Genomic DNA, 14,774 nt, shown 5'->3' with positions numbered 1-14,774 from the left:
CCACATAACTTAGTTAATGCTAGTTTATTATACAGAGTATATAATGTTATAATACAGAGTATGTAACAAATATCACATACAGAAACCATTACTGTTCACTCTTTATGTCACTGATATTATTACTTGATTTTAAGTAGATTTGCAGTTGTAGGAAGATAGTAGTAGGGAGAGTTTTGTCAGTATTGATGTCAATGTTGTGGTTTTTCAGGAAAACTTGAATAATCAGAAAATGTGTAAATGAATTGGAATGGCAGTTTTATGCAGACAAGTATGAGGTTTGGAATTTGTTATCCACAGATGAGTGGTGGAAGCAAGGGATGGTGGATTGAAATTTGAAGTTCATGGATAATATTGCAAAGCCAGAAAAGATAACCCAGAATGTTGCTGCAATATGAGGACATTGAACAAGGCCCTGATCAGACCATATCTGGTTTAGTCATCAAGATTCGAAGTAGATAAGAAAACAGTCTCAAGTGTACAAAGGTGGATAACAATATCAGGACAGTGGAATGTTGGTTGTAAAGATGGATTAGGGACATGTATTCTGCAAAGTTGGTGGGTAGAAGACAAAGGGATAATATAGACATTTAAGCTGTTAAGAGGTGTTTATCAGATGAAGATATTTTTCAGTTGGTGTGTGTGTGTGTGAGAGAGAGAACAAGAAGTGACACAGACAAAATGTCCATCCTTTGAAGATATGTAAGGCAGTAGCAAGTAGAGTGAAAAGTAAGGTATTTGGCATAGAATGGTTGGAGCATGGAATACATTCCCTAAGAGGGTGATGAGACTGCAGACAGTGAATGAGTTTAACAAGTGGTATGATATATTTCACATTGTCAAAGGACCTTCCTTTAATGAGTCGGGATTCCATGAATGTCCTAAATAATAATGATATGCAAAATTCCATAATAGACAGGACACATTCAAGGGATAATTGCCAGAGATGGACTTCATTACTGGAGACCTTTAAGATAGTGAGAAAAAGACCACTGAAATGCATTAAAAGCAATAGTGAAATGCATTCCTAGTCAAAGAGTAAAAGATTGGTCTAATGCTCTTGTTCTTATCTGAACACCTGAGCATGCCTAGTGATGTTTTAAGGAACTGATATGAGAATATTAGCATATTTGATTTGAAAGAAGCTTAGGATTAGTGGTGTAATAAAAATATTTGATTCTCCACAGCAACAGGCTTTTGTCTGACAGAGCCTTCGTTGGAGTTCCTTAAGTTCTCGCCCCTCTCCCACTGCAGTGTTATATAGATGAGTCAACAGGATGTTTATGCGTAATTAGAATTTAAATTAGCAAGTAAATATTAAAATCAGATAATTGAATATTTGGCTCCTTGTTAAGGTCCATAAATTTTATTCGTTTAATAAAGTGCAATTGGAAGAACCACAGTACGTTGCGCCCTTCGATTAGAAAAGGCCTAAGTTCGATTCTCATCATGACGGGAGGAATCTTTATATGGACTTTTTCAATTGAAGGTGAGTTAGCCGATCTCATATGGAGGTAGCAGGGTTTTTCCCTCCTGGAAACTCGGGTTTTTCATCCTGCATACAGACAAATCGGCCCTTTAGAACACACGCAATTTACAGACAAAAATACTAGCGGTGGTGGTGGTTGTGGGCAGTAGATGGCGTTGATGTAGGTGATTAGTAGTAGAGGGTCGATGCAGTAGTGGAGACGGAGTGTTGTATAGTAGGTGTCCTCCCGCGATGAGTCTTCTGACTCCTTGGAGGTGTCACGAATAATAATAATAATAAAAATAATATGTGATCTATAATTCTGTACAGTATTACACTTGTGTTTTTTTATTTCTTGACAGCAACAGAATGGTCCAGTGGATCAAGAAGTCATGTTCAGGGATGGTCATCTCAGTGACACCACACCCGAGGGAGAATCAGGTGATAATTTGCCAAGCAGAGGAGGAGGAGGAGGAGGGCAAGTGTGGGATGAGGAAGAAGAAGAAGAGTTGAAATATGGAGCAAAGCATGTGATTAAGTTGTTTATTCCAGTATCCCTGTGTATGCTTGTGGTTGTTGCAACTATAAGCTCTATTACATTTTATACCCGTACCACAAGCTATCTGTGAGTGCTTTTTTTTTTTTTAATCACTGTTAGTAAAACACAACAGAATTTATTTAAATTTATATTGTATATTAATTAAAGAACAAATGTAAAGAAAAATTCATTATAACAGAGAATGATTTATATGTAACCATCTATATTCATAATATTAATATTATAAAATTTTTATTAACTCCTTACTTTAATCCGTATGGAATTCATCTATGGAAATATAGGTTAGCAGTAACATTTTTTATAATGGATGGATAACATTAACCCATTGTAACCAAAATAAACATATTAGTATTCACATAACTTTCATGGAATTTGAGGACTTGTTACAGGACGCTATTCTACATTCGACAACACTATGTGATCTGTTGTGCACAACTTCTCTTCTGCACCACATCATATACCAATCATTATTTTTGTCTGTTAATCATATGTGGTTTCTGAATGATTTATCTATCTTTTTGGGATGAAAATCTTGAGTTTTCAAGGTGTGAGGATGGGGAAGGACTCTGTATTGGACTGGCTAACTTGAATATACAAGGTGTGATAATTAAAATTCCAGAATGTCTTCATACTATCACATGTATGGTGAGTTAGGAAGAACCATGTAACTGTGCATGTTTGGATATGCATGTCAATGTAATTGCCTTTTGTTGTATCAAAACAAGCAAATAGTTGACATACTATGGTAGAGTTTGCATGTGTGTGTTTGTTGCTTTTGGCAGGAAAATTATGAATGAAATCCAGAACAGTGCATCAAGTTTTAACATTAAATTCTGCACAAAGTTAGGCAAAAGCTTAAGTGGAATGAAATATAGAGGTGTAAGCAGATGATATAATGATAAAAATAGTTAGGGAATAATAACACTTACATGAGGAAAATATTTCTTTTTTACGAAATGTTCAGCTAAGTTTCATAGCCATTATCAATGCACACAGATGAAAAGAGATGAACAAATTAGAACAACACACGAAATCTAAGTGCCTGTGAAAATATATGCTATTAACCATGGGATAATAACTCCATCTGTAATTATCCCATATTATTATTACCCTCCATGGAGTTGCAGACTCATCATGGGAGGTTCATTCAACTGACAACATATTATCATATTGAATCTTAAATTCCTTAATACTCCTTACATTAACAACACATTCTGGTAATGTGTTCCATTCACTGACAATTCTCCATGCAAAAAATCTACTCGTCACAGTCCTCTTCCCACACTCTTACATAACTTCCAAGGATGACCTCTGGTTTTCCCCATCTCACTTTCTACTCTTTTTATATTTTTTATAATCTTTTTATATTTCTGGATCCATCATGACAATGCCCCTGAACATGCTGCTATAGCTTTCCATGAGTTCTTGGCTAAAAATCAATCATAAAATTTAACCATCCTCCATATTCACCAGATTTGGCCTCTTTGCAACTTCTTAGCATCCTCAGGATACATCCTTGGAGGACGAAGTAGGTTGTAGTTTAGATGGTAGATCTAAATTACAACATAGTTTAGATCTAGCATCTATAAAATATACAAACTATAGTAAAGTTTTCGATGCTAGATCTAAACTTTATTATAGAACTCTGGGTAGGGAATATCAGTCCAGCCAATGTGATTGCATGGCTTGTGACAAACTGGTGTGAGCTCAGGTGTTATCATAGAGATTATACTGTTTTCAATTGATTGTAGTGCTGCTTCTCTCCAAAAAAATTTTACAAGCAAGACTAAATCTTAGTCTCAGAACATAGCTGCTTTGACTGTCCACAGAAGGCTGTCTTCTGAATTTCTTCTTGCATAGTGAATTCAGATAATGCCATTCTGTTAATAGTGTTTGTTTCAGGGTAATTGTGAACCAATTTTTCACCTGAGACTATGTATGACAGGAAAGCCTTTTCATTTTCTTTTGCTAGAGAAGTTCTGTGCAAATGATTTTCCAGGTTTTTTTGTGTTTGTTGCCTGGCATTTTCAAGGCTCACTGTTTGCAAAGCTTGTAATCGAGGTCATCACTCTTGGTTTTTCAATACCAAAAGTTTTTGCAAGTTGTGATGTGAAGATTCTGCTTGATCAGCAAATCAGTGCGACTTACTTGTTGTCACTTGTCATAGCTGTCCAGCTGCTTCGAGGCTTGTCCCTGAACTTAGTTTCACTATAAAAGCATCTGGCTTGCTGACTTCAGCAGTATCATCTGCATATAAGTTTCAGATGGATATGAATTTTCACCTAATTCATATCTTCTGTCACCACTCTCTGCTTCACTTATGCAGTAGCTGACATTTTGAATTTATTGTGTACTGTGCTCATTTGATTGATTGCATTGCTGCTTACTGTGGTGGAGCTAGAGATGCTTGTCTCCTCAGTGATGTATAAAGCTTGAATTAAAAAAAGAAAACAGATTTCTTTCCTGCTTCCCCTCATATTTTATATATATATATATTTTTTTTTTATTTTTATTTTTTTTTCCCCAAGTTAATTTCAAAAATCTGATTCATTATTTAAAAAAAAATAAATAAATAATAAAAATTACAAACTGAAATCAGGTTCACAGTTTAGGATAGATACTTCAGATTGATTTCATATCCAAGTACTTATGTTTTATAACTGTACAGTACATGGTATTTTTTACGAATCATGCAAACCTTTGAAATGCTTAGAGTCACTTTCAAGGACCTTATTTGGCTAAATAGTGAGCAGCACTGTGGTGAACTTATGCTGCCATCGGTTCACTTCAGGATATTTACTCATGTATTTGGTGCTGGTGCTTTCATCATGGTGTAGAATTGTGAGCATTATAACACTTCTTTGTAAACAACAGAAGTTTCATCATCCTCGACAAAAATAATTAAATTCTCAGGACTGCTTACTCAAGAACTTGCTACATATAACTGCCAATGTTTGATACATTTACCTCTTAAATTTAAACCTACATATCCTTGGGCTTTATTAATTGTCATTGCAAAAGCAAACTCCTATTGGAAATTATAATCGTTTGAATGCAAATGGATAGTCTGAAGGTATGAGGGATATCTGAGGAATGAAAACAATTTCTTCGATACCAGGACCTGTAAATATCACAGCTTCTGTCATATTCGGTTTCAGTGATTTTACTTGAAGCCTAGTTCCATCGTAAAAATTGGGGGGGGGGGGTGCAGATTTCAGAGCCCCACAGGTGTTCCTATTTCAGATTTCAGGTGTTCCTATTTTCAAGTAAATTGAAAATAGGAACACCTGTTTTCAATTTAATTTCATGACCAGGCAATCCAGGTGGATTAAGCGAATTTAAAAATTCCATGGGAAAATGAACTGTGTCATCTACATCCACAGGAGTAGCTACTGATTTGTAAACACTAACAGATTCATTAACCCTATTAAGAACCAACTCGTTCGTTATTGACATGCATCATTTCGAGGTGCAGGAATAGCTCTTTCCCTGAAATCAAGGAGGTGACCTATCTGTTATGTTCTCAATAGATAGTTAGACACTGTACAACAGTTCGGCTGCAGTTTGGACAACTTTCCCAATATTTAGGTGTGTTAATATAATTTTTTCGTCTCTTTGCTGTACCTCACCATCGCCAATTTTTAACATTTTCAAGTAGCAGGAATGTGCATTAATCTCCATATAGGTGATTACGCATATTAGTTTTGAGAGAAAACTTCTCTATCATGCCATAAGTGACGATTTCTTAAGACAGGTATTCAGTTCGTCTGCCCTGGTTCCACAGGATATGATAGGCAGTGTTTGTCAAAAATCACTGGCAAATAAAACACTTATTTCACCCATTCTTCAATCATTTGATATCCCTCAATGTTTTGTTGACTGTTTCAGCAGATGTTTTATTGGACATTGTACATTCATCCCAAACAATCAAAGAAACCTTTTTTAATAATTTTGACAAATTACTTTGTTTTGATGTATTCCACATAGGTGTATCATTAGTCACATTTGTAAGTGGTACTTTAAAAGTAGAATGAGCAATTCAACCACCTTGCAATAGAGTAGATGCTATACCTGAGGATGTCACAGCCAGAGTGATTTTACCTTGGCTTCTCAACTTAGCTAATAACAAATTTAGTAAAAATGTTTTCCCAGTACCACCTGGAGCATCGAAGAAAAACAGTTTTCGTGATTGATTTTCACATCTTGTTAAAACATTGTGAAAAAAACTTCAGCTGGATCTGAAGTTAGCAATTGTTCATGTTGACTTAACAAATCCTGAAGTTCATTGAAATTCTATGAGATTTCCCGGATTAAATCTGTATCTGGGTGCAAGAGATTGTTTGGTATCGGAAGACCAAAATCTTTTAACGCTTTTATCACTTATTGACTTGACAATTGATTCAAGTCTCAGTAATGCCTCATTATTTATTGCTTCATTAAACTGAGCCTAAGAATGAGTAGAACATTCTTGGTGTAAGATATCTTCCGAAAAATGATTTTTGTAAGTTGACCATAGCTAGAGAGGATCAGTCATGTTGCAATGAACCAACATAATTAATGGTAATAACAAAAGAGCTTAATATCACAATATATAACAATAGAATTTAACAATATTTAAAAAAATTTAACAATATCTGGCCACAAAATAGTGGCCAGATTTTGTTAAAGTGCAATATGGGCTGTGGAGGGAGATAAAAAAAAATTATTCACTGCTCCATAATCTGGAGGTGTACATCAATGAAAATGCACATAAACCGTATTTGGAACATCTACTATCTATTGGTGAAGACATCATCAAAATCGGTCAATTCGTTCTCAAGTTATAAGTGAAAACAGACTTTGCTTTATATACAGAGATATTTCATATAATCTATGTTCACGGCTATTGTACATGTTTTAAGGAAAATCACTTATATGACTATATTAGCCTAATGTTAAAATAGAAAATAACTAATTTATTTTTAAAGGCCCTACTAGTTTCATGTTTCTAGAAGACTTCATTGGGTGCATAAAAATGCATAGAAGAAAAAACAGATACATAAAAAAACATTAATTTCGTACTTCAACAAAGTTCTAGATTATTAACTGATTGCTTACATTAGAATATGAATTTTTTTTCAAGCCACTTCACGTCTCCAGTAAGCAGTGCAGTAATCTCACGCTAAGTGTTGAAATTCATCTCCTAGCTAAGGACATTTACAAATATTCATGCCCACATTTTAAATTTTATTAAAGTTTATAATACCATAGTCTACTCTCCATGTAAGTCAATGCACTTGTCCGAATGTTTTTTTCATGCTGGAAACAGTTCTGGAACTGTTCATCTGGAATGCTGTTTATGGCCTCCAGCGACTTTTCTTTCACTTTGTCCACATCAACGAATCACTGCCGTTTCTTGGTTTTCTTTATCTGTTGGAATAAAAAGTCACATGGAGAGAGAGAGAGAGAGATCAAGTGAGTAGGGAGGATGGGGAAACAACCACCATGTTGTTTTTCATGAAGAACTGCTGGACAGATAAAGCCATGTGGGCTAGAGCATTGTGGTGCAGCAACCAATCTTTGCTACTTCACATTTCTGGCCATTTTTGTCGTACACTATTATGCAGTCTTCTCAAAATATTCAGATAAAAATGTTGGTTCACTGTCTCTTCAGGAAGAAAAAATTCTTTGTGTACAATTTCATTCACATAAAAAAAAACCCAAATCAACTTTGTCTTGATGCTTGATCAAACTTGAAGTGCCTTCTAGGTGAATTTGCATGTTCCCATTGGCTTGATGCTTGTTTTATTTTTGGATCCTTACCACAGCATCAAAACTCATCCTGGGACCAACTTTTGAAAGAAAGTTCTAGTCATTAAGAACTTGCTCCCTCAAATCGCGGCAAACATTCACATGATTTTTTTTTTCCTGGAGAAACTTGCTCACAGGTCTTTTGACGATTTTAATTGATTACCTGGCAAACCTTTTCAATGTTTCCTCATTTCTGCTTGTTGAAGGTCAGCCAGATCATGGTTGGTCTTCACCTGATATGTCACCATTTTTGAAATGGGAAAGCCACTCATACACTTCTGTTTTTACCTAAAGCATCATCCGTTAAGGCTTGCCAAAGCATAATAATAGTTTCAGCTGCAGTTTTACCCAAAAGAAAACAAAATATCATGCACGTTCTCTGTTCCTTGTGGTCAGCTATCACAAAATCCCCAAACTTGCTTGTAAGCATTAATAAAAAAAAGCAGCCAGAACAACAAACTGGTTCACAAGGGATGACATTACTTACCAGACTAGTAAGTAGAAAAAGCGCATGCGCCAAGTTCAGATTCCGATTATGTTTGGGTACCCGTGTGTGTGTGTGTGCGTGCGCGCGCTTATATACAAACTTAATTTTGAGCATCCTATTTTGTTGAATTCATTGGATGCAAAACCCTGTAGCTTAGTGAATAAAATGTAACAATAATCAGATGGATGTAAAGTAATTCCAAAAATCTCAAATATTTGTCTTAATCACTAAGCCACAGAGTTAAAGCCAACCAGTTTAACAAAAAGAGAAGCATCATTACCCAATTCCTGATATGTACTTACTCTTGGGATGGGGGATACAGGATATTATTGTAGTAGTATATGATGAAAAAGTTACACAATTACTAACTTCTGGTCAACAATTTTCCTCTAAATTAATCTTATCTGTCAAGATTCCAATGTCATCAGAAGACAAACAGATATTATGTTTGTCTTTTAAGGTGCTTTTTACTGTATCAATCTATCTACGTGTTGATGTTTTTCCTGCCAACCTGGCAAAGGACACTTTATTTGCTAACCTTTCCTCTCCCATTCTGTTTAAGTGACCATACTATGTGAGATTAACTCTGCTAATACATCCCTGAATGCTAACAATGGCATTGGTACTGAATTAATGTTTTTTTCGAGGTTTGCTGCCAAATCTCCAAGGTTTGGTTCCTGTTTTCAAACGCTTCCATTTTTTCTTGGATAATGTTGTGCATTTTAGTCTACAATTCACCTCTAACTGCTACTCACTTTGATTAGTTTCAAAACTTTCTTACATAATTCTTTTCAGGATGAAATTCAGTTTTGTCCTACTCAAAACTAAAAGATGATAAATTTCAAATTCCCTGTACACTCATGTGTTCTCAACCCGTGGGAAAACATCACTATCAACAATAACATAGTCAATGAGACTTTTTCTTATTTCTTGCATCTTCTATCCTTGTGACTTTGTGCAAATTTTTATGTTGGGACATGGTGTTAGTAATAACTAATCCATGGCCTGAACAGAAATCCATTATTATTAGCTTTGCACACGTTTCTCCAAATTTTGTTATTATTATTATTATACAGTCACCTCCATGGAGTCTGAAGACTCATCGCAGGAGACCCAATCCATCCAGACAATCTATTGTACCTCTCCTTGAATCCATTAACAGACGAAGCACTCACAATCCATTCCACTCATTCACCACTCTCCAAGCAAAAATTCTAGTCCTCGCACCCCTGTTGACCCCACCTTTATTCAACTTCCAGGGATGACCCCTTGTTCTGGTCTCTCTAGCCAAGTGCTGAAACATTTTGCTTGCATCTGTCCTATAAAATCCTTTAAGCAACTTAAATGTTTCTGTCATATCCTCTCTTTTTCTCCTATCAGCCAACTTCTGCAATCCCCATGCCATCAATCTATCCTCACCATCCACAGGCCACTTACCATCTTGGTCACTTGCCTCTGAATCCTGTCCACTGTTTCCTCATCCCTGAGAACCCCAGTGCACCAGACTTGAGCACAGTAATCCAGATGTGGGTGTATCAAGGTCTTATAAAGAGGAATTACAACTTCCTTATTTCTACTTGTTAATGTGTTCTTCACTAGCCAAGTAATCTTATGGGCTAATTTAGCAACCTTAGCAGTATGTTCTCTAAACCTTAACTCTCTGTCTACCACCATCCCTAAATCTCTAGCTTCATCTATTTCCTGGAGTACAGTGCCATCAGTGATATACACAGCTTGTAATCTATTTATCCCAAAATGCATAACTTTACATTTCTCGACATTAAGCTGACACCTATTAACTTTTGCCCATACTGACAGCCTATTTAAATCTTCCTGCAAGCCTCTCCACATAGTCTTGATTAACTATTACTTTACCTAATTTTACATCATCAGCAAACAACTGAATATTTCCTTTCAGGTTATTTTCTATATCATTTATGTACAAATTAAACGGCAATGGTTCCAGCACTGAACCTTGTGGCGCACCACTAGTCACCTGTTTTCGCCTCTATTCTGCCCCTACATATAACCCAGTTTTTGATATCTGTCCAGCAGCCACCCCTCTTAGCCACTTTACCAGTGTCATATTCATCCCCATTTGCTGGATTTTGCAAATGCCTTTGCAAAATCCAGCTAAATCATTGTGTAGCCATTTCTTTAATCCATAGCAATTTTATCCTTAGCTTGTTTTTCTTATTTGTTCGGTCGATCTTTATTATTCTTTCAGATTACCTGCTTCTTTCTTTTTTTAGCCCTGTTTAACTCTTGCCACTTCTGCAGTTTTTCCATTTCGTGCTTTGTCCTATAAAGGATAACATTTAAACACACTATTTTTTTATTAATGTCCATATTGTTCTTCTCTATTTCCACAGCTGCACGTTCAACATTATTAACATCTTTTTCAGTTTTATCATCTGTATTTGTTGCATTCTCATCACTTAACAGACACTCACTTTCAAAACATTTAATACATACTCTCCCTCCTGTTTCAATTTCTTTCCACATATTCTTTAATTTTCTCGACGCATACATTTTGGAAAATACTGCACTGAATAATATCCTGCAAATTCAAATCGCCGGACAACGTGGTCTTTGCCACCATTGTTCGTTGTGTTGGTGCCATGCCAACAATATCGCAATAAATATTACAAAAATGTTATAAATATGCTAATACTCTGAAAACATGAAAATTTACACTAATACACTATAATACTCTAATTTTCCGATGAAAAATCGCAACAAAACAGATAAAAATTGCTAATTTTGCAAGAGCACTAAATTACATGACCACTCTCAATATAAAACCAAAAGTATTTTTCCCAAAACATTTCAGTATGTCTGGTAATCATTTCCTACTCTTCTCTGTAGATCTTCAAGAAGAACTAACTTCTCTCTTTTTTTTTTTTTTTAGTTTTGGTGTGTTAGCAGCCTTCTCTAATAGCTTGAAAAATTCCTCCTCTTCTTCCTTCAGTGGGGCCATACGCACAAATACGTCTCATTGTGCTGTTTCCCATTGCTCACATCACTTTACTCGATATTGTCTGCCATTCATAAAAATTATCTTCGTATTTAGTGTAGAATGCTATTGCTATTCCTTCTTTTCCCTGATTGTTATTGTCTGAATATAACATTTTGTATTTCTTACTTAGAAAGATCTCACCTGTTTTTGTCTTATGTCAGTCGCATCTATTTTCTTAACCTGGTACTTATCCAGTTCTTCTTTTTATATATATATTGAACCTTGAATACTGCTAGTGTTGAGTTGGGATATGTTCTAGGATTTTTTACAGTAGAATGACTTTGTGCTATTTGCTCTTGTTTCCTGACAAAAGGAAAGAGGGCCTTGTGAGGGCCATAAGCCAGCATGAAATTCTGTCATTTTGTAACATTTTGCATCATCATTAAGCCAGTAAGAATACAATTCATCATCAAATTTCTGATATGTACCATCAGGGGGTATACAGGATAATTATGATGGCATTACGTGAAAAATTTGCAGCATTACTAACTTCTGATAAACAATTTTCCTCCAAATTAATCTGTTATTTATCAAGATTCCAGTATTATCAGATCCTATATTTCTGTCTTTCAAAGTGCTTTTTACTGTATCAATCCATCTACATCTTGGTCTTCCTCTGGGTCTTTTCCCTGCAAACCTTACAAAGAACACTTGTTTTGCTAATCTTTCCTCTCCAATTCTGTTTAAGTGTTGACCATATCATCTGAGATTAGCTTTTCTAACACATTTCTGAATGCTAACAATGGCAAGTTCTTTCCTAATATCTTCATTTTTAATGATACTGCCATTTATGCCATCTGTTCACCCCACTAATCTCTCTCAGAACTCTCATATCAAAGGTCTCCAGTCTTGGATCAAGTGCTTTATTTCTAACACAGCTCTCAGATCCATAAGTTTTGAACTCAATCTTGTATACAACTAATTTAGTGTTTTGACTAATTTCTTTCTTATTTCATATAAATTTATTCAGCTGACTTCCTACCATACCAGCTTTACTAATTCTGTTGTTTATTTCCATATTTAATCTGTCATTGTCACTAAAAATTGTGCCTAAATAGCTTGCATGTTTTACTCGTTTTATATGTTCATCATTCAGGATACAGTTGATATTTTCAATATTTCTACTTATTTTCATTGTCTAGGATACAGTTGATATTTTCAATATTTCTACTTATTTTCATTGTCTTTGCATTTTTATTGGCAATTTTTATACCAAATTTATTACAACAGTTATTCAATTCAACATTATTAACCAGAGAATCTTTTGTTAATCAGAGAATCTTGCTGACTTGTACTGGATTTATTCAGAAATATAACATCATGTGCATAAAGTAAAGAGCTAAGATTAACATCACCAATTTTGATATCAGATTTAATACCACTTTCCTTCATAATGTGATCCATATAGATAAAGAATGAATGACAGTGGACATAATGTGCACCCTCGTCGCACACCTGATTTTACTCAAACCATCTTCCTGTATCTCTTTCAATTCTAACTGATGATTTACAACTCAAATAGAGACTGTGTATTGCTTAATATAATGTCCTATTTACACTATAATTGGAGCATTTTGAACAGCTTTCTTCTTGGCACCTTGTCATATGACTTTTCCAGATCAATGAAACTTAAATACAAATCCTTCTTATATTCCTAAGGTTTCTTAACTGTTTTTCTTAAAAGTGAAAATCTAATCCTGACAACCTCTATTTGCCTGAATCCAGATTGTTCTTCACCAAGCTTCTCTTCAATAATTTTTCTTAACTGTTTCTCAAGTATACTTGAATAAGGTCTTATCAGGAACAATCAGTAGGGAAATACCTCTATACTTCTCATATTCAGTTTTATTTCCCTTTTTATTGATGGGTACCATGAGAACTCTGCTCCAATCATCGGGAATTCGACCTTCTGACCAGGCCTTTTAAATTATGCAATGCAGCCATTGTAAAACTTTTATACCCTCATTTGATCATTACTGGCTGAATTTCATCTATTTCAGCTGCCTTTCTACATTTCGAGTTTTTGATGATCTTTTTCTACTTCAAGTATGGATATGTATTCCTGATTGCATTCCTGTTGGGAGTTTTCTACCACCATGCTGACACTGCATGTTTAATTTAGCAGTCTTTCAGAGTAATTACCCCAGACATCTATAACATCATTATCTTTATTGGAAGTTTTTTTCCAATAAAGATATAGACTATAATAAATATAGTTTAATCCTTTATCCAAGTGTAAGCAAACAAAGTTTGTGCCCGAAGTATCTTCAGGACTGAGGCAACTCATGGTGAAGGTGGACCAAGCTCTCATCACTCCTTGTCTTAGTATCTCTCATAATGCAAAGCACATCTCCTTGAGGACATGTATAATGCTATGCATTAAGGGTAGGGCCACTACCCACGCCGATTTCGACCTTTATTGAGGTCTCGTCAGTGGGAGCCAGACCCAGAGGTGGTGATACCAAGGTGAAAGCAATGGAGAAATCATATTTACCTATACAAATTGCCAAAAGCAAATCGTTTAGGTAAATACATCTCCTTGCAGACATGTATAGCATTATACGTCCGCAAGGTCATGTATAATGGAGGTCTCCTCCCAGTTATATATTGGGAGGATGCTTTGATCATTAACATCCCCCCCCCCCCCAAAAAAAAAAGATGCTTCTAAAAAAATTAAACTTTTCTAATATACTGACTAATAGAAATTAGAATCTTCCTAAATACAAATTTTAGAAATAATGTTTTTTTTTTATATGCTTGTATTCCTGATGAAGACCTTGATATAAAGGTGAAAATGTAGTTTAATATTAATTAGTTATTTAGCTCAAAGTGGTAATTGTCCATAAATTTATTATAATCAATACAAATGAAGTATATACAGAAGGTCAGGAGATGAAAGAGTTTTTCTTTTTCCTTGTGGGTGGAGAGAATTGGTATTCTCTTCATTGTGTATACCTTGTCTTTGAATTCACTCTAAGGTTCAGTTGATATCAATGATGCTCTTTTTGGAGACATGATTTCATCCAAAACGCATGGAATATTTATAATGACTTTTCAACTTTTAGTAAGTTAGCCAGTTTCACATGGGGATAGTAGTGTGTACCCTCCCATAGATTTCTTCATCCCATAAATTGGTAGACTAGCCAGAACACACATAATTAACATTTAATACTCTCATCATAGCCATAGTAACATAACTTCACATTACAAATTTGTAATGTTTCTGATAATTATCTGATCATTATGCATGAGCTAAATAATGAACTTATTACACTTTGTATTACTGTGTAATTATTGTATGTTTTAATTGTGTTATATATTTTGCCCTTGGTATCAGGGAAATTTCAGATCTTATTTCTTTCCAAAATAGTAGATACATCAAAATTTGCAATGTTATGTTAAAAAAATATATATATATATTTAGTTATTTATTTTGTCTGTTCATTATTCATTT

General features: G+C 34.9%; 1 protein-coding gene across 2 annotated transcripts in view; it reads left to right on the top strand.

Annotated features, from left to right (window-relative positions):
• Psn (presenilin) overlaps nucleotides 1-14,774 on the top strand; it is a 180,086-nt gene that overhangs the window by 22,116 nt on the left and 143,196 nt on the right. Inside the window, exon 2 of one of the 2 annotated variants that reach the window (XM_090398665.1) lies at nucleotides 1,834-2,090. In XM_090398665.1, coding sequence (XP_090254791.1) covers nucleotides 1,834-2,090 — 257 coding nt within the window. Of the gene's footprint in view, nucleotides 1-1,827; nucleotides 2,091-14,774 lie in introns of both variants that reach the window. The other variant, XM_090398664.1, reaches the window with a different exon arrangement.

The sequence above is a fragment of the Typopeltis vanoorti genome, chromosome 10, assembly GCF_054136105.1.
Source record: "Typopeltis vanoorti isolate ZY-2024b chromosome 10, IOZ_Tvanoo_1.0, whole genome shotgun sequence".
In the NCBI taxonomy this organism is placed as follows: domain Eukaryota; kingdom Metazoa; phylum Arthropoda; class Arachnida; order Uropygi; family Thelyphonidae; genus Typopeltis; species Typopeltis vanoorti.
This window is presented reverse-complemented; position numbering and strand designations above follow the sequence as displayed.